General features: G+C 42.6%; 2 protein-coding genes across 2 annotated transcripts in view; both read left to right on the top strand.

The window, feature by feature from the left end:
- dner (delta/notch-like EGF repeat containing) overlaps positions 1–7,972 on the top strand; it is a 109,337-nt gene extending 101,365 nt beyond the window's left edge. The window contains exons 8-13 of the mRNA XM_085795398.1: positions 961–1,194; positions 5,100–5,222; positions 5,460–5,573; positions 5,944–6,075; positions 6,165–6,411; positions 6,676–7,972. Coding sequence (XP_085651524.1) covers positions 961–1,194; positions 5,100–5,222; positions 5,460–5,573; positions 5,944–6,075; positions 6,165–6,411; positions 6,676–6,787 — 962 coding nt within the window. The 3' untranslated portion in view covers positions 6,788–7,972. The remainder of the gene's footprint in view (positions 1–960; positions 1,195–5,099; positions 5,223–5,459; positions 5,574–5,943; positions 6,076–6,164; positions 6,412–6,675) is intronic.
- A 1,933-nt stretch (positions 7,973–9,905) lies between these two features.
- pid1 (phosphotyrosine interaction domain containing 1) overlaps positions 9,906–20,733 on the top strand; it is a 45,307-nt gene continuing 34,479 nt past the window's right edge. The window contains exon 1 of the mRNA XM_085795396.1: positions 9,906–10,146. Coding sequence (XP_085651522.1) covers positions 10,117–10,146 — 30 coding nt within the window. The 5' untranslated portion in view covers positions 9,906–10,116. The remainder of the gene's footprint in view (positions 10,147–20,733) is intronic.

The raw sequence follows: 20,733 nt of genomic DNA, 5'->3' as shown, positions 1-20,733 counted from the left end.
AGGCAGAGGGGAGGAGAGGGGGTGAAGAGAGGAGCTTATTTTTAGAGGGGAAGGGAAGGTGAGAGAAGCAGAGGCTCACGAGATAATGAGAGGAGGTGAAGAAGAAATCAGTGGCCTCATCACACGAGCAGTCACCCACAAAAGGGAAATGGACGTGCACAGGTGCTGTTGCCTAGAGAGCGCGGCGAAAACACATCCACCGTCTGCCAAACAGACACTGCTATAACACAATAGTTAGACATTCATGTCAGAAGCAAAAAGTAATTGATGTTGAGGTGCTTTCGCTCTGAAAGAGATAAAGGAAAGAACATTAAATTTGCTGGAGGTGGTGATTTTGGTTGGTAGCTGATGAGGGAATTAAACCATTTCCTGTCTGTCGCTATTATCTTTAATTACTGCTGTTACTCTTCTTAAAACTGCTTCTACAAAAACTGCACAACTAACAGCAACAGTTCCAAAAAAAAAAAAAAACTCACCACAGGCTGTGTTGCGTGCAGGTCTTTCTGTGTGCAGCTAAACCCACAAAAAGAAAATCTTTGTGTGCATTAAGAGGTGGTCTCTGAAGAGTGGGTGCAATTTCATGCCATAATGGATGTAACATAGCACACTGCATCACCTGATTTGCATAAAGCCAACCCCTGCTGTGCCCCGCTGCCCACCTCTTTGCCTCTAGGTTCAACTGAAGCCACGAAAACACCGGAAAGTTGAGTTTCAGCTGACTTTGGCCTGGAAAACTGGCACCCAAGCTTCGTGCTTAGTCTGGTCTTATAAATAAGGACACATTTTCAGTGTGTGATTTTGACTAATGGTTGATTAATGTTTGGCTATTTGCAGCATTTCCATCCATCCGGAAATTGTGTTTCCTTCCAGATATAGTGAAGGAACCGTTTTGTCTTCATCACTATTTCCTTTTTCTTTCCCTTTCTGTCCTTCCGCCTCTCTCCCTCACCCCTGCTGCAGGATACCAGGGTGCTACATGTGAGCAGAAGGTGGATCCGTGCGCCTCCGGCCCCTGTCACAATAACGGGACGTGCTACGCCCAGGGCCCCGGCCCCCTGGGGTTCGGCTGCACCTGCACAGCAGGTTTCACCGGCCCCACGTGTGCCCAGCTGGTGGACTTCTGTGCCCTGAACCCCTGCGCCCATGGGGTCTGCCGCAGCGTAGGCAACAGCTACAGGTGTCTGTGTGTCCCAGGTGAGCTGCGGCGTCAGACAACCTGGTGATGACGGATGCTTTTAATACAGACTGCTGACCTCTGATGTCCTGGTGCTGCACAGAACCAATTTTAGCCAAAGTCAGTCAGAGTTGGGACAGCTCACCTCATCTGACTGGTTTTTGAACAGAATCCAAATAAAAAAGAGAGAATTATTTATAGAATTAGTGAATTATAAGAGCACAGGCACATACAGGCCCTCCCTCCCTCCCACCTACCAGGGAAGCCACTTTTCACCTCCTGTTTCAGTTGCAGTCATTTAGTTACATTTATTTTCTTGCAGCTAAAACATCCATCATGCATTTGTTTTAAAGCAGATGCTACTTTGTGTATTTGGAAAATGAGATGGTAAATGTGTTCTAAAGATCTTGACACAGCTGATCCACAAATAAATAAAAAAGAGTAAGAAACCTATACATAATTGTATAAAAAAAACATTAATGAAACCTGTGGTGAAAGGTATCTTTAAGGTGAGCAGGGTGTCTCTGCTTTGGCAGAAAAAAAAGATCGTAGACCTCACATAATGTGATGAATATAATATGATAAATCCATTCAGCCTAGAATTTTTATTACAGTGTATGTTGACAAGGGCAAGAATGAACAGAGAAAAATAAAACATGATCAGAATTTGTAATAGGGAAGTCTAATAACAGATGCATCAAACAGAAGCTGCGGTTTCAAGTCCTATTGAACTTGTGCTCGATACACTAATTCAGAAATCCATCCATGTCCTTTGGAAACCTTCTGAATCCAAACATTGCCTCTAACACCTCCTCTAAATCTGGCTTTACAACCTGCGCATAAAAGTTAGTGAAAACTAAAAACAGGGGGCGGTAGTGGCTCAGGCATCGGAGGAGCAGTAAGTGTGCTGTGGCTGAATGATGAGTCATTGTTAGACATGATGATCGTAGCACTGGTGCTGATGCCTCTGTGGTGAAATCAATTGAGTGGAATGATGACTTATCATTATCCAGTGTCTAGCAATTACCTCGCTAGGATGGTGCGATAGGTGATTTTGCCAGTGGTTCACAAACATAATTTGACTCTGCCCCTCCTGCTCTCTCTTTATAGCCTTTGCAATCAATTAGAGATTTGAAATGTTGTTTTTCCAAACATATGCTCCAAAAAAACCCAAAAAACAAAACCTGAATATTTAAACTAACAATAACAGAGTTTTCCCAGGTTTTTTTTTTTTATATACAGTAGGTCTCTGGAGCTGTCTTGATTTTGGGGGGTTGGTGGTTGGAGGGTTTGGTATATTCAAATCAGTTTAAAGTTGAATTAAGTGGTGTTATTGTTTTGTGAAAGCAGTTCAACTTCTCAGCCTACATAATTCAGCAAGACTTGTCATGTCCCATAGCAAAGTCAAGACTTGGTATGTTTGAATCAGAACACAATGAAATATTTGACGTGACACTCACCAATATTTGTTTTGTAAATTAAACTAGACAAGAGGAGTTGCTGGTTTGTTTTTATATTTATTTTAGTCACTAGAAACAATGCTGCATGCTGAATGTTAACTTGAGGTCAGGACTGCATCTTTTTTACATGAAAGTTCAGAAAATGACATGACCTAAATTTGTGTCTAACTAGCTTCAGTGGCTAATGTATTTTATGTAGCTAACTGAAATTAACCTTTTTTTTTTTCACTTTGAGAGCAGGCTTTATACTTAATCTTAGAAGGAAAGGTAAGATGCCAAAAGGAATGGAAATAGAATAGAAGAAAATAAATAATAGATAGAGAGAAGAGCCACCTCCTATTTAATTCTTTCTCTCTCTCATCGTCATTTTAACATTTATAATTAAGCCATAACGCTTTACTCTTTTCATTTTGCTGCATAAAAACACACAGTGCCTAAGCCTTTCTCTGCTACGGAAAACCCTGAAGAGTTATTACATGAGTTGATAATCCCTCCATATTTCATGGTCTTCATGTTTATTCATATGCTTTAACTGTTGCTGAGTCCTGGTGCAGTGCGGCCGGGCATCCGCTGTTTTCCAATTGTTCCGATATTGCACCTTTTTCTTCACCACATCCTCATCCTCAGTCTTTCTTTCTTTCTCTCTGTCTTTGTTTTTCTGTTTTGCATTTCTTTCATTTTTTCCCATTCCGCCTGTCCCTTTGTCCTTCCTCGTCTTTATCTTGCTGCCGTTTACCTCACTTCATTTCCCTCTCATCCTCTGTTGTCTGGTTGCCATGGTGAGACCTTGCAAGTATGTGGGAGTGCGTGTGTGTATGTATGTGTGTGCATATGGCTCCCAATCCACTGTCTGGGTCTGTGGCTATGCTGGACGGGTAGATGACACCATCCAATCAAATGCCTCCACTCAGAGACCTCCAGTCTAATGTGATTGGTGAATTTGGTGAATTGTAATTAGCGTCCCAGACATTACAGTGAACACACACACACACACACACACACACACACACACAGTGTTTTGGACCAGAGTTGACCTTTTCTTCACCTCATCAGAATGCCAGCTGGTGTCTGAGGTTTGACACTGTGTGTGTGTCCGTCCGTATGCTGCATATGATCATTTGCATCTCAGTGTCTGAGTGTATGAACACGTGACTACATTAGTTTTGCATGGCTGTCTATCTTGTATAACTGTGTAGATGTGTGTGAGGGGTTGTGTCAATGCCTGCCGACCGTCTGAGAGGAAGCTGCTGGGGGGGGGGGGCTGATACATAGAAGGACCTGTCCTGCAGTTTCCTGAAATCCAGCTCATGTGAGATGCTGCCAGCCCTCAGACAGCAGAAAGAGTCTTGGAAAGGCACTTGACATTTTACTGGCATTTCACAGAGAGGACCCTTGAGGTTCTAACCGGGCTCCTCATTAATTCCCCTTCTCTCCTTCCCCAAACACACGTTATCTGTGGCCCAGTGAGGTTTTGTTGAAACTTGGACTGGGACTGGGACCCAACAGAGAAATTCACTAAGTCAAAATGGGAGCAGAGCTAATGAAAACAGATTGCTACACTAGTCGTAGAGGGACTCAAGAGACATAGACCCTCTGGTGGTTTTGGGCGTACGGCACAGTTATACAAAGTGTAATGGTTCTGTTGGGAGTGTGAGCAGGTAAGGTACATCAAATATTTGATGATTCATAGACACACATTACAATTGTTGGTCTTATTTACTGTAGTAAAAACATACTGCCACTCGCTTTATCTTCCTATCCTTTACCTGTGCTACTAAAGCTGTATCAGCATAACTAGCTGAAACAGGTGGCATTTCCTTTTACATGTATTATATTACCTACATTGTTTTGTTTTGTTTTGTTTTGTTTTATTTTCATGAATTATTATTGGTGAGAAACAGAAGAAGAGACATGATTGTCTGACTGACCATGTTATGTTGCCAGCTCATTCTGCCTCAGTACACAGCTGCCATCCAATGGAAAACCCAGTGCACTGCATGTCATTTGACCTCAGGCCCATTCCCATCAGAGATGAGTCGTTAAGTACTGGTCTTACAACATATTCATACATTTGCAGTCCTCATGCTCATCATTCACTTCAAATCATAGTAGTACTATATATGATATCAAATAATTCCCCTTTGAATGTCAGGTGCATATGAGAGATCAGGCAGGCCTATCTCTTAATCTTCTACACACAATCTGATCAATGAAGAAGGCACTTCTGATAGATGAAGGTCATGGCTGCACTGATGTGACGTGATGGTGTGAATTGTGAATGAGAGGAAAGGCCGAGGTTAAACAAAAATGTCATTTGTGTCATTTAAAATCAAGTTTACTGTTTGCTGCTGAAAAAATAGCAACAGCTATTATGCACAGGCATGCATACTTTTTCTGTCTTTCATGTTGTATTCTTTGAAGGCTCTAGGATTAATATAGTGTATGTATCTGTGTGTCTGATAAAGGCTACCATGGCTTGTACTGTGAGGAGGAGTACAATGAGTGTCTGTCTGCCCCGTGCCAGAACTACGCCACCTGCAGGGATCTTATCAATGCCTACGAGTGTGTCTGCACACCACAGTTTGAAGGTAAGTGTGTGCGCTTGTGAGTATTTGATTTTTTATTTTAACTTTTACACAAATGTCTGTATATAATCCTTGCTTCCACGTGTTTACAGTAAATGTAAAGATAAAGCATTACTAAAAGAGACAAATATGTTGGTATGATCTTTTGATTTGAAGTGTAGTTCGGAAGGGCAAAAGGAAGTAGTAGACTTAGCTCCTTCAATTACAGTTTTTTGTGTGTATGTGTATGTGTGCACGCAGGCAGACACTGTGAAATCTACAAGGATCCATGTCTGAAGATGCATTGCCAGAATGGAGGCCGCTGTGAGAACACAGGACTCAATACTTCCTGTGCCTGCCCACCTGGATACCTGGGTAAGCACCGCTACAATAATCAGCCTGACAACCATCAGACTACCTGCCTATGTTCATGCCTCATAATAAAATACAATCTAACTGTACAGTGTGTGTGTGTATGTATGTGTGTATATATATAATGGCATATAAATATGGCATAATATATAATGATCCTTAAAATGTTACCAAATGAATAGAAAGATGAGAGTTTCTGAGGAGATGGTGTTTCTGATACTGACACATAACAATTCTCTGTTTTCTTTGTAAAACCTAAAGTGTTTGAAAACAACTGTCAGGCGTCAAAACACTGTAACACATCCGCCTCAGTTTCTGCTCTTAGCTTCCCTGCTCTAGTCGATACTGAATGAAACCGTAACTGTCCACTCAGGGGAGAAGTGCGAAGTCAACATCAATGAGTGTGACAGCAACCCCTGTCACCATGGAGGCACCTGCATCGACCAACCCAATAGCTTCTTCTGTCACTGTCCACACGGGTGGGTCGGGCCCAGCTGTGAGATCCGTAAGTCAGCCTGTCAGAAAAGATCTGTTCAGCTATCAATTCAAACTGAGACAAGTGGAAAGCTGAATGTGTGTGTGTGTGTGTGTCAGACCTCCAGTGGAAGCCGGCACACACCGAGGACACCCTGACCAACATGCCCCGCCACTCCCTCTACATCATCATCGGAGCGCTGTGTGTGGCCTTCGTCCTCATGCTCATCATCCTCATCGTGGGAATCTGCCGCATCAGCCGCATCGAGTACCAGGGCTCGTCACGCCACGCCTACCAGGAGTTCTACAACTGCCGCAGCATCGACAGCGAGTTCAGCAACGCCATCGCCTCCATCCGCCACGCCAGGTCAGTTACGGGTTTAGTTTGTACATTTATTTTGCATTAACACTGTATATCTAACTATAAGTTACTGAGGTGAGGGATCCAGTGGCTTCCAAGCTAAAAACCAGGGTATCTTGGCCTTTACTGCATGAATGTATATTTATTTGATGATATTCTGTCTTTTGTGAACCCCTTTAACTTTATAGAACCACTGTATAAACTAACACTAATCCCACGTATTGTGTCTAATGTACAATTGATATACAGTTGGTGTTTATACTTTCTTAGATTTGGCAAGAAGTCCAGACCTGCCATGTACGATGCCACTCCCATCGCCTATGAAGACTACAGTCCTGATGACAAGCCTCTGGTTACCCTCATCAAGACAAAGGATTTGTAAAACACAACCATCACAAGCTGCATACATACAGCTGCACATGCATACTCAGACACACACACTCACGCAAACACACACGCATAGAGAAAATCAGTATAAAACTTTAAGTATTTCTTAAGAAAGAAAAAACAGCATAACAAAACTGAATGTAAAGCGGAGAAAAAAATACAAAACATATTCTGTAGTTTAAAATAGAACAAAACTGGAATTTGATACATCTATTTTCCTGTCAAAGTCCACGATAAGGCTTTATTGTAGCATAAGAGCATACTTTGCATTACTTAAGTTATTAATGATGGGCAACACTACCAGTAACCTCTGTCTGTAGGTGGGGCTCTGACAGTGCTGACAGCAGTTCTTACAGGTGTTGTAGAAATAGGTGCACTCCTTATAGTGCATACACTGTATCTTTTTCTATATCTTAAAAAAGATTCTGCAGTAGGTTGCCTTACTTCGTGCATGGTTAGATTTGATGTTCTCTCTGCATTATTTGAAAATCTTTTGTACTTGGTTGTTTGTCGTTATTTTTGCCATTGCATTGTATTTCTCTCTGTCGAGATTGTGCCAAATATTTTTGGGTAATTTGTGGTTGGTAGATCAAATACATGTATGAAATACTAGTCACACTATTTTGTTTTTAAATCACATATGGTCCTGTTCTTTACATGCAAGTGTACAAATAGTAAAGAAAGTGGGTTTACTGGAGTACTGTGACCCTACCATCCCACTGTATGTATTTCAGTGATATTTAGGATAATAGGTAGGTATATTTCTCAATGCACAGAAACATAGTTGGTTTTACTCAGTGTACCTGTTTATCCCAGTGTACAAATTCACCTCTAGTAAATTGACAGTGTTGCATAGTCTCTGGATGAGAGTTTCTTTGCTTGAGTGGCCTCTCGCTGGCTTTAGGTTGGAGAAAAGAGAGGAGACGTAGGAAGAGGAGGAAGAAAGGGGAGAGGGATGATATCTACTCCAGAATATATGTGCTTCTTTGTCCTGCCAGTGGAAAACTCTCTGTCTGTGCAGCTGTGTTGTTCCCCTCAAGGTCAAGCAATGTTTCACCAATAAGCTCAACTAATCCTCTGATTTTTCTTTCTCATTTTAAACACAGCAACCACATGATTACCTATTATCTATGTTGAATGATGTAAACAATAAAGATTCAAGTGAACATAATATAAAGTATTCCCCTGGTGTCTCCTGTGAATTATGGCTAATACTCAACTGTGTTTCCTGCAGTGATAACAGCAAGTAGTGCTGACAGTTTTTTATGAATGATCCAAAAACTGCGTGTGTGCTTTTTTTGTTTTTTTTATAACCATGTATGTAAAGCTATCACCAATCAATCAACTCAAAAGTCTAAACAACAGTAGCTATAGAAAAAAATTATGCCAGATTAAAAAAAAACAAAACCTAAATTGACACCCAAATCCAGCAACATTTGATTAAATTACCTGTAGGCTACATCAGCAGGAATAGAAATCTTATTAGATATTTTATGTCAGTTTTTGCTCTTCAATTGTTTTCAGCACCTGTTGCTAAGAAAAATGTATTTAGGTTTGATGCCAAGCTCACCAATTTTAACGTATAAATGCAAAGACAATGTCATGAAATTAAAGTGACTATTTATTGATTGGTTTATTCATTGGGTGATACTGTTGGTGGCTTCCTATGGAGGGATAACCAGCAGTTACATGACTAGTGACTAGTTACACACTTTGAATGCTCAGGAATCATGGATCCTGATTTTGTGTGTGTGTGTGTGTGTGTGTGTGTGTGTGTGTGTGTGTGTGTGTGTGTGTGTGTGTGTTAACTAAAAGAGGAGAATTCTGCAGAGCGTCTGTTTTTCTGCAGTGTCCCAAGGTCATACACACCACCAGACTGAACCATCAACCGTGGGAAAGACCTTTTATGGAGTGTTGGTAATGTGAACACCCTCAATGACCTCAGGCTTTATCCAGATGTTCCTCATGTAAACATCTCTAAATACAGACTGTGACTGCGGAGCCATGTCGCTCAACACACCTACATATATTATGTTTGTAAAAAAAAAAAAAAAAAAACATGCACACATTGCAGGAGCACCAGATGTTATTGATGGCTGTAACCTTTGCTTATGGTCTGCTTTGAAGGCCTTGTGGTTGGCCTTTGCCCTCTGCTTGCCCTGGAGGGTCAGACTTTGTGCTGTTTGGCTTTGCAACACGGTTGTCATCTTCAACAACCTCTGCCTCAATAAACTGAGATCATCTTGTGGTGGTTTTCATTTGATAGAATTCAGCCCTACAATTAAAAAAAGTATGAAGTGTTCGCAACAGTAAAAAATAATTCATTCGACAGTTTCCACATAATAATGGGTGATACTTCAATGAATTTCCAGACCTCACTTTGAGAATTACATTATTTCTGAGGAGCATAAAAAGATCAAAATGTGTGGTGTGGGTCTCACTGTGGTAATTCTCCATAGAGGTTGCCTTAGGCTGTCTTTGTGAAACTTGGGAATTACGAAGTCAAAACATTTAAATCAACCATGTTTTTATTGCCACCAGCCGGTGACATAATGCCTGCCGTGACATTTATGTTCGGTTTTGATCATTTCCATTTTAACAGCATTTTTTCTTTGCGCTCGCTGGCTACCCTGGTCTGGATGACTAATCTTAAGGCCTTGATGTCCTCTTATTAATGGGGCCAAACAACATTATGCCTTTTGGTGTCCAGCTTGAAAGTCATTCGTTTTTATGTTGATTTTTACATTGAATGAATATGAAAAGAGTGGTGGGAATTAACCAAAACAGTAAGGCTGCCAACCGTAAAAGCAAAACAATTAGGTGCAAAAGAAAAGTGCTAAATCACACTGTGGGTGCCAAGTCTTCTGTGGGTTCACACGCAACTCTTACATCATTGTTGCTTGAGGAAACTATAAAACAGCCTGAAAATACTGAAATAAAAAAGGAAAACAAGCCTCAAGGGCCAGTTATTAGCATAGTTAAAAAATAAAAAATAAAATAAAAAATAAGCTAGCCTTCCTCTGGAGCTCAAATCCATCCATAGACCGTAAAGTAAACCCACCTTCTTCTCACTGTCTGGTTGTTTTCCGAAGAGCACCTGAACGCAGCACCAGGAGATCAACCGCCATATCTACGCAGCGTACAACCCCACCTGCTGGTCATTGTAGAAACCACAGCCGAGGCGGAGCAAACACATCCTTCATTACCGACCAGTCCAGATTGAGGGAGGACAGAGAGTCAAGCCGTGAAAGCGAACAGATGTGAACCGGACTACGAAAAGGGAACAAGCTGTAGCACAGACGGAGAACCTCTGATTCTGCTAATATGTGGCAACCCGCGTCGGAGCGATTGCAGGTAGGGTAACGATTGTGTGTATGTGTGAGTATGAGTGTGCAACGCTCATTGTCGACAGGGTAGTAGCAGATAGACTGATACAAGCTGATCCGTGTTAACAGTCACCGAGACCCGCCGTGCTGTGCATGGCTCCTCCAGCCTGCCTGCTACGGCTTGAGAAGCGGCTACAGATGTTTTGTGTGCACGGTGTTTCACTCCGGCTGCCGTGTCTGAAATGACAGCAACGAACCACATGCGTTCAAACAGTCAATCATTTTTTTTTCTGCGTATCTCTGTGCCTCCATATGATTCCCTCTCGGTGCTGCGTTTAAATGCACCTATTCACGTTACGCAAGCCGGGGGGGGAGAGCCGATGAGCCGCCGTACAACAATTTGTACCTACGCTTCACACATTTAGAAAAAAAAATTCTTAAATTGTCATTGACATAAATATTCTAGCAAAGTGTGAAATGCTCATTTTAGCACCTCTGGCCTGTTTTCATCCAACAGTGTACCTTATTCACATTAACCTGAGTGCAGCTGGAGGCCTTTCTCCTCCTCCTCCGGTTGTCACTCTTATTTTTCCTTCATGTTGCCACGCAGGATGCTTAAAAAAACAAAACAAAAAAAGAAAAAACACAAACTCTGCTCATTCCTTTGCATAAACAACAAGATATTCTGGTCAGTAACCTGCCGTCTGCGACCTGTTAAGAAATGGAAAAAACGCACATACACACTACTCACACACACTGTTAATGACACGTAGTTTGATATCCAGGGGCAAGCCGCGCACCGAGCCTGGCTTCACGTCTCCTGCAGACGTAATGCTCTCCAGATGTGGGCCTGTGGACTGTCTGCCAAGTGAACTTGCACAATCCCCTCTTCTGCCCAGGCGTCAAAAAAAAGATGGAATCACGAATTATTATTGTTAACCGAGAGTTCCGGTGTTTGTCCTCCTAGTCAGACGTGGAGTTAAATTATCCCATAAACACAGACACAGCTAACACGACTCCTCTCCCCCTCCTCATTTAAAAATCCATATTTTAGGTTAAGTCAAGTCAGTGATACTTAATGTGTCCCCTAGCAACCGCATTCCAGAACTATCACCTGGAAACAACGACGTTCTTCTGGAACACTGCGCCACGATTTTTGGGGGATATTCGGTGTCACGCTCAACAAGTGTCATAAAGTCACGCGTATATCTCACATTTTCCGTGGCTCGTTGCTTAAGTCAATTAGGATTGTGCTTTGTGAGTAAGTGAACCGTTCCAGTCGTTCACTGTGCCAAGTTCAGGCAAAAAGAAAAAACAGCCACATGAACAGTCCATGTGCTGCAAGGTTGGAATAATGTGAGGTGATGAAAACAATGATAGATTATATTTTTCTCACTGTGTAATTTATTGAAGTTCATATAGAGCTCTTGGTTTGGTTATAAACAGTAACAGACTGTTACATCTGTGGAATTTGTGGATTCAGATTATAGCACCATATAGCCTATGCATACAAGCAGGAGGTAGGTGTATTCTTTGTATGAACTCTTTTTATCCTAATTGGGGAGTGGCACTCAACCTGTAAGCATTTGGAAGTTCTCTAAAGGGCCCACATTATATTTATCATGTTGCATTCAAGTCATCATCAAAGAGTTACCGTAATTACAAGATTCCAACTTGCAAACAGCATCACGTCAATGTCCAAGTTATAATTATTACTGGGAAACTTTTGAAATCTTCCTACTGTACTACTGCCTCATGTCAGCCAAAGGCGGAATGGATGTCGTGTCTTATTGTCTGTGCCTTCTCTTGACCTTCTCTTGATTAGGCTACTCTGTAATCATACAGCCACCTTGAGTCAATGTGAATGTTTGCAAATCTAAAATAAGTGTATCTGCCCCTTGTGTCCATTCTGTGTGACATTAATGCAGTATTGTGAGGGTTGAATGGCAGATGCTGTTGAGTTGCGTCATGAGACATGTAGGATCCAGCTTCATGGAAGTGCAGAACTAAACTGATGTAGGGCAATGCATGGTTGCTTTGTATGTTTGAAGAAATCTAACTGTAGATCACCAGCCCTTGGCTGACATCAGCTCACCGAACAGCTGTGGTCCAGATTTGATAAGGAGTAGGCTACATGGCATGTTTTCCTGTCCACTTCAAAACTATGAGACACGGAGTGGTTAACCTGATGGATGACTTTGGAGGAGAATTTGAATCAACAAAGTGTACGAGTCTTGTTCTGTTCTTGGGGTAAACAGCAGAGAACATAATGAATCGGTCATAGTTCACATGGACTGCCTGGATTTTTCGGATCAGTAAGTAAAAGGTTGCAGTTTAGCAATACCTGGCCATTTCCTGCTTTGTAACCATAGTGACAACCCCTCCTTTCAGCTGGTATATTTAACCTCTTTAAGACTGGGAATGGTGATGTTTCTGGTTTCTGGATCTGAATCCTTTAGGTAGCGGATCTGGAACATACTAGTGTTATCATCTTCTGTTTTGTTGTTTTCATTCACTATGGCATCCATCCACACTTGTACTGTCCTCTGTTGCCATAGCAACACCTGATGTCTTGCTGCATTTTTGTCTCACGCTCAGGCAGTAAGAGGAGGGGGGGTAGATGGAGGCGATGGGGAGGAGGAGGAGATACAGGTCATGGCGTTGGAGTTTCACACTCGGCACCAGTGGCATGCAGCTTTTACATTGAGACCTTTGTTGGCTGTGTGTGTGTGTGTGTGTGTGTGTGTGTGTGTGTGTGTGTGTGTGTGTGTGTGTGTGTGTGTGTGTGTGTGTGTGTGTGTGTGTGTGTGTGTGTGTGTGTGTGTGTGTGTGTGTGTGTGTGTGTGTGTGTGTGTGTGTGTGTGTGTGTGTGTGTGTGTGTGTGTGTGTGTGTGTGTGGCTAAGGCTGTGTTGGAACTGCATTATGCCTCACTGGTACACACTCACCCTCTCTCTTGCCACTTCCCCATCCCTCCTATCTCTCGCTGACCACATCCCTCAGTCAGTTTCAGGAGCCCTTCCTCTCCAGCCAGAGGCCATGTTAGTTCAACGACAGATTGCGCAATATGCAGTCTGGACACACACGCACACATATACATCCATGCAAGTTTGCAGGCAGGTTAGGCATGCATACGCGCACAACAACTTCCTTTTTGAATTTCCTTAAGCCTGCCAAATATGTTCTTTTCCCTCTGTCAGCAGCTGTTGCTTTAGCCATGGTTTCCACTTTTGACATTTTAATGCGTGAGACACTGACAAACTGGGCTGAGCAGAGAAAAAGATGTGGAGAAAGAAATAGCTGACTGAGGTCAAGCATGGTCAAGCAGTCACAGTTCATCCTCATTGTTTCTGTCTTTTTCTTTGGATGTCTGTCCGTCTCTTTGTCCGCGTGAGGTTGCTTTGTAGCCACAGCTATGTTGTTGAGACTGTGGCCTCAGTGGCAAAGGGAAATCACAGCAGACTGGCACAAAAAATCCTACAGATCCTTAACTGGCAGTGTTTTTTTTTTCAATCATCATACATTTGCTTCTTGTGAACAAATGGCTGTTGGCTCACTAGTTGGGTCTTTGTATTTGATGAATGGGAATAATCTCCTGTTTGCAGAAGTTATAATTTTTCAAGGTTTTTTTTTTCTTCAAGATTCAGCCAGAGTTGTATCTTTCCCATTGGTCAAAATGGAGCTGTCTCGGCTGTATAATTTAGTATTTCGATCTTTAACTTGTGTTTTCAACAAAATATTACCATGGATTGTACACTGTGGTCTTGTTTTCCTCTTGTTATGTCTTGATTTTTAGCAAAGTGTAGATATCTTCTTTGCTAGATAAATCCTACAAGGCTAGAATCATGGCACTGGAATGATACAAACAAACATCTCGGTTTGTCCATGGGGAGTAGTGTGTTATGGTTAACTATAGGCTGCAGTGGTTCTCTCACATCTCTGAACTTTCAGTAGTGTATTAAACAAACCTACATGCCACAAAAATCCATTATAATGTCCACACGTTTTCATCGGAGATGCACCAATTGATGGCCTTGTGATCAGGAAAGACCGGCTATGATCGGTGACTGGCCGATCAGTGTCAGATTCTATGTTGGTTAAATTTACACTCAAGCTCGATACAATGCTTCACGTCATACACATTAACAGCACAGCTACACACACAACATATTGGTAGCATAGGAGTCCACTTTATCTTAGGTTAGCTGATCAGAAACATCCACGACATTTTGCAGTGACAAACTAGGGTTGGGCGATATGATGATATTAGATTGTGAAGGATTAGAACGTGTTGACGATCTGCCAAAGCAGAGAGATCTTATCATCTTTAGAGCACATTCTATCCAATACTGCTCTTGCATTGATGCATCAGATCACACTATTTGCTAGTCCAGTGTTTCCTCTAGGATTTTTTTAAGGAGTGGCGCTCAGACCCCCAGACCCCCCCCCCCACGTGATTGTCCCCCCGCATACCGTAGCCCCCCCCCCCCCCGCGCACCTGTAGGCTAAAGCCGGGTTTCCACCGAATCAACATCTCTTTTTTTTTTTCATGACAACTTCATGTCATGATGTATTTTTGCTATTCAAACAAACTACCACAGGTCATATTTCTCTTAGTTTGATAACCTGGGCCTTCTTCAGGAGACTTTTGGTTAAGTAACCGCACGGACAGCTCCTACACAGGATCGTTCTGCCGTCTCGTCGTTGTCGGTGTCGCTGCCGTCATCGCCGTTACCCCTCCTCCCACTCGCACCAGCGGACGGCCGCGGAGAGGAGGGGGAGTTTATGCACGTTTATGTTACAGCGCAGTAGAGGATATGTCCTGTTAAACTTACTGTATGCGCTACAATAACATCATCATAAGCCCGACGGACTGACACACACTTTTTAGTTTTTTTTTCTTTTCCACCAGCACTGAGCGCGACGTCCGACACGAGAATCAAACCCGCTAATTAAAAAAAACAAAAAAACACCGGCAACAGCGACCACTGATCTGTCCTGAGTCTGTTGTCATTCTGTAACCTGAGTTCAATGATTCTGCGGAAAAACAGGCTGTGGTCTGTCATTGAGGTGCAGAGGGGGTGCAAAGAGTAGATACTGAGCAAGATAGTTATCTGTAGTTTACCTTAGTAGCTACTCGCGAGGTGCAGTGCAGGACTCTGCTGTGAAGGTGGAGGCATGTGGCGGTGGTGGATTAGCGACAATTTAAAAAAAAAAAAAAGAAAGAAAGAAATTTGAAGCAGCGGCGGCTAGGATTTAGCTGTGGCGGTGCGCCACTGCTAAATGAATGTAGAGGAAACACTGCCATTTCATTCCTAGAGACATGATGATCAACCAACCAATCAGTGAACTACAGGTAGTGCTGCAAATTTGTCATTCCCCATCTGTTTGATTGAGAGTGTTGCAGGATGATTTACCATGAATGAACGGGGATTGTGAATAAAACCTCTGCTTGTATTCTTGAAGCGGCAACTCTATGTTGGACTCTGGGGTAATTTTACACAACTACCTTTGTATCATTGATGTGGCAACTTGTCCAATCAGACTTGAGTATGGAGTTTAAAGGTTTAGCGAGTGAGGAGTGACGCAATCCGGGGTGAGATCAGCTGTTGCTGCTGCAGCCTGTGTCTGAGGAGCCAGAGGAGCTGTTCATTATCTCGGTCAGATCTTAATTGTCTGTACAACAACTTGCTCTCTACAGATAAACGATCATTGTCTTCTACAAACATATCAATTACTAATTCATAAAATCACAAAAGCAAATGTAACGACTCATTACAGCAGGTGAGATGACGAGGCTGTTGCTAGTAACACATGCAGCTGGTCTCTCAATGAATCGGTCACTCAGAACATGTTTTCTCAGTGTTAACGTTGACAATATTATTTTGTATTAGATTATTTTTGCAGATGCAAAACCCCTATGACAAACATCATCAGGCACTCAAGTCCAGGGTTTTGACCCAGGGTCACGTTTTTTGTCAGTAATTGGTCCTTCTCACAAGCCTTGAGACTGTGAAGACAATTTAAGATGTTGTGGTGAGTTCACTGTTTACGTCAAAGAGTTGTTGATGTTTTTATTGCCAGACAGAGATTGCCACCCCCAGGCTCTGAGGTTTGGGTACTTAAATACCCACTTCCTCCTAGAGAAGTAACCCACCAGTCATAACATCCGATCACTGACCTTCTCCCCGCCTACATGTCCTAACCCTCCAATCACAGTTGGGGAAAAACAGGTTTTCCTCTGCTTAAGGACCTCCCACAGTCCTTTTAGGGCTAAACCCATTCAGACATATTTCCTCTCGTAAACTGTACCAGGATCAGAGAGGGAGGCTGTAAACACATGGAGGGACATTCACAGCTTAGAAAGTTACACTGCCCAGTCCTTTACAGATGTTACTGGTTCAAATTTGCGGGGTTTGTCCTGCACTGCAGGATCGCGTGATCGCGTGACTTTTCACCACAACTGTTTTCCTCTAGGTGGCAGCACCGTACTAAATACTGCTCAGACGTTTTGGGGACAATGCTGACAGCCTGATAGCCGTGATTAGGAGTGGCGCTGTTCATGATACAGAATACAAGAGGATGAAAGGAGAACTAGCTGCAGACAGTAAATAATATAGTAGCCTAGTTTTTCAATGACAAAATGTAACGACGGCAGCTACAGTAGACTATAGCCCACGTCTCACTCTCTTTTTTCGGTCATCTGTCTCGTCATCTCCAAAATGTGTTTTTAAAATGAGCCAACTACAGTACTGTGCAGTAGTGCCGCAGATTTCTCACTCCGCACCTTGTTTGAGAGTGCAGCTGGATTATTTCTTGTGAATGAACGGGTCTGTGTCACTTTGGGGCTGGGCGATAAAACATAGGACAAATAACTTTCCCTCGATAGAAGACGCGGCCGATACAAAGTGACACCGTCAGCCATGCAGCCGGCCTGGACTTTTTATTTTTAATTATGAAGGATCATCTGCGCAAGGCAAAGATGATAGCATCAACAAAACACGGCGTAACACACGCGGCTGTATGGGACAGGCTTTTATTTAATTCAGAACAAACCGCTTAGCAAAAATGGAAAATATAGTCTATAATAATTAATTGATCTGTTGTTTGGCCACTGTTTGAAAATAACCCGAATTATGAGCAAATAATCTGATCCAGAGCAGCAGTCATAATCAGACTTCTTCTAAATAAACCTTAACATTCAATAACTGGGTCAGGTCGGACCATGGGGTTATTTTTTCTCTTCTTCTTCACAGGAGAAAATGAGGTGCCGCTCACGGACGCGTTGATGTTTTGTGATTTATCTGCTGCCTTGACTCTGCCCTTTATACATGTGCGTTCAGATTAACAATAAGACAAGCCATGGTTGAGTTTATTGAGTTTTAGCTGCTCAATCTCATTGTTTCAAAGAAAAGGGATTGATTTTTATAACGAAATGAAACGAAAACAATATTATATTGATACATTGTTGTAAAAAAAATCCAAAAGAAACGAAAATGAACTAAAGAAAATAACTTTCACACACACACATTAAAACAGTGCGATTGGTTGAAAGCTGATAATTAGCCATGTGCTTACAAGCTGATTGGCCGAAACCAAGAACAAAGCCGCGTGAATGGCCAATCGCCATGTGTTAACGGCCGACATGTAAATCAGCTGTTTCGATGGGCGTTATATGAATAGAGATGTTAATGTGGTACTTTGCACATAGGCTGTATACTTTCTGTAACTGGAAGAAAAACAGCCAGCTGGAAGAATGTGTTGCCTAAATCTTTTACTGTGTGGGAGATCTCCACCAACGTAGCCGGGGAGAAAGCAACCGTTCTGCTGCGGGGGGAGGGAGGGGGGCTGTCGGGGTGGAGGTGCTGAAATGGAGAGCTGTCCCCCACAAGGTGCTAAAGTGAGGGAGAGGAGTGGAGACGCCGGTTGATTTGAGCGATTTAAGCAAAGCAAAGCCTGGGCTTTTATTTGGTTTTATTATATGCTTGTGGTTTTTCTCTATTTTTGCCTGTTTTCACTCTGCACCTGCCCTAATGTGTGTCTCCCTTGTCTCTAGTAAATGAATATTTCCCACAATAAAATGAGTCTTTAGAACAAAGAACTGATTTTTTTCTCTAGCTTTATAGAGCTTTATAGGCTATAATAACCTTGCTTACTGCTTTTTGAATCACTTGACAAAATAAGATGCCTCGAGCAAACTTGGATATGAAAACATTTTATTGAAGAAAAAACACACACACATTGTAGCATCAAGTACTGTAGGCTACTGTAGGCTACAGTAGGGTGAGGATAGGACCCTCAGATGATCTTCTCGGAGTTCGCAAGAACTCGTTGATCTTATCTATGCAGTATTTCAAGTCCTTTCTGTCCATGCCTGGAAACTCTGTTCTCAGTGACTGCACTACAAAGTTCTTCACATTTTGTGGCAGTTCATGTTTCCCCCGGGATCCGTCCCAGTTTGTCGTTTTGGCCCAGGCTCGGTAATTGTCCTCTGAAATGACTCTCCGGAACAGTAGGCACCCAAAACGTCCCACCTGGCCGTGGCTCTGGTGACGGACTCGAGCATGGTCTTCAGGTCCGACATGCCTCAAGTAGGGCTGCACAATTAATCGAATTTTAATCACGATCACAATTTTGGCTGCCACGATTAAATTAAGATGATCGTCACGATTATTAACATGTAAAAAAACGGGCTGTGCTGCATATCAAATCAAGCGCTTTCTCAACCAATAGTCCGCCAACCACCAGGGGGCGAACGAGAGGTCAGGGCTCCATGAAGCTGCCTAACTAACAAGCGAGCGCATCCTCCCTTTACATGTTGTTTACAGTCCAGAGTGTGTGTCCCGGCCGGTCAGTCGCCACCTTCAGATGCTGCTGTACTGTGTCACCTTCTGCACCCGGTGTTACGTCTCACTCCTAGACTGTATGGATCTCACTCTGCAGTGAGAGTGAGACGATGTCGGCAGCAGACGGTGACAGTAGACATGACGTGTGTCTGTGTCTGGTCAGTCAGCACCTCCAAAGGCTGTCTACTGTCGCCGTCTCGCTCTGGATCGGATCGAGGTCGGGCTGCGGGGTGGTCTCAAAGCTGGACCGAGACCCCGTCACCCCACGCGGCAGTTTTGGTGTTAATTACATACGTCGTGTAAATAAAACGTTCCGACCGTGATCATAACGGCCGGTAACGGCGATCTATGGCCGTTTTGGTGGCAGCACAGTTGAGCCAGGCCGACCTGCTGGACGCTGCCTGTGTGAAAACACTTGGTCTGTTCATTAAATGTTTTTAATTCGTTCCAAATTGCTGCTGAAGCGTCCGTGCTGTGCTTTGGTCCATGCTAGACAGACTCTTGCCCACACATCTCTGTGTATCATTGATGGCAAAAATAAATTTTTACCTATAGCCTACTTTGAAATTACATTTCAGAGCCTGTACTTTCTTACTTTTATTTGAGTAAAGGAGTTGAATCAGCAGCTACTTCTACCAGATTTATTTTTTGTTTTTTACACAAGTATCTGTACGCTACTGTACAGAATGACACCTCTGCACTCTGCAATGGCATTTATTTTTCGTAAAATAAATTTTATTTTAGGCTATTATTTATTTTAATTTTACGTTTTATTTTGAACTGAAAGCCTTGTTCACATAGCCTATTGTTTGTTTCAAATAGAAAGTGCAATAAAAACATGTTTTATCTAACATAATGTATAATCGTGATTAATAATCGTGATTTCAATATCGACAAAAATAATCGTGATTATCATTTTGGCCATAATCGTGCAGCCCTAGCCTCAAGCTTACATCGGGGTGTTGGTGAGAGATGTTAATGCTGTCCGAGGTTGAAGATAGAACCAGCGGAGACATCAAGGCTTGCGACGAGGAAAGATCAGGAGTCGATGTGTGTCGTGGGATCGGCCTGACGGGGGTAAGGGGCGTAACCGGGATGCGAGTTCGCTGCTCGCGGAAAGCATCTCGCAGTTCTCCGATCCCAGCTCGGATCTCCTCCATGAAAGCCTGCCCTCTTCCTTCGGAGTTCCCGCTCTCTCTGAGGTTTTGATTTTCCTGCCTCAGGGTTGCCAGTTCATCCTCCATCCGGGTAATTTTTGCGAGCAGGGTCTCTTTTTCTGCCAGAAGCTTGCCTTTTTCCTCTTTCTCGCGCTGCAGCTGCTGCGATTTTTTTTACAACAATGTATCAATATAATATTGTTTTCGTTTCATTTCGTTATAAAAATCAATCCCTTTTCTTTGAAACAATGAGATTGAGCAGCTAAAACTCAATAAACTCAACCATGGCTTGTCTTATTGTTAATCTGAACGCACATGTATAAAGGGCAGAGTCAAGGCAGCAGATAAATCACAAAACATCAACGCGTCCGTGAGCGGCACCTCATTTTCTCCTGTGAAGAAGAAGAGAAAAAATAACCCCATGGTCCGACCTGACCCAGTTATTGAATGTTAAGGTTTATTTAGAAGAAGTCTGATTATGACTGCTGCTCTGGATCAGATTATTTGCTCATAATTCGGGTTATTTTCAAACAGTGGCCAAACAACAGATCAATTAATTATTATAGACTATATTTTCCATTTTTGCTAAGCGGTTTGTTCTGAATTAAATAAAA

The sequence above is a fragment of the Trachurus japonicus genome, chromosome 13 (assembly GCF_045865225.1).
Source record: "Trachurus japonicus isolate A0001 chromosome 13, Traja_1.0".
NCBI classification, from domain to species: domain Eukaryota; kingdom Metazoa; phylum Chordata; class Actinopteri; order Carangiformes; family Carangidae; genus Trachurus; species Trachurus japonicus.
This window is presented reverse-complemented; position numbering and strand designations above follow the sequence as displayed.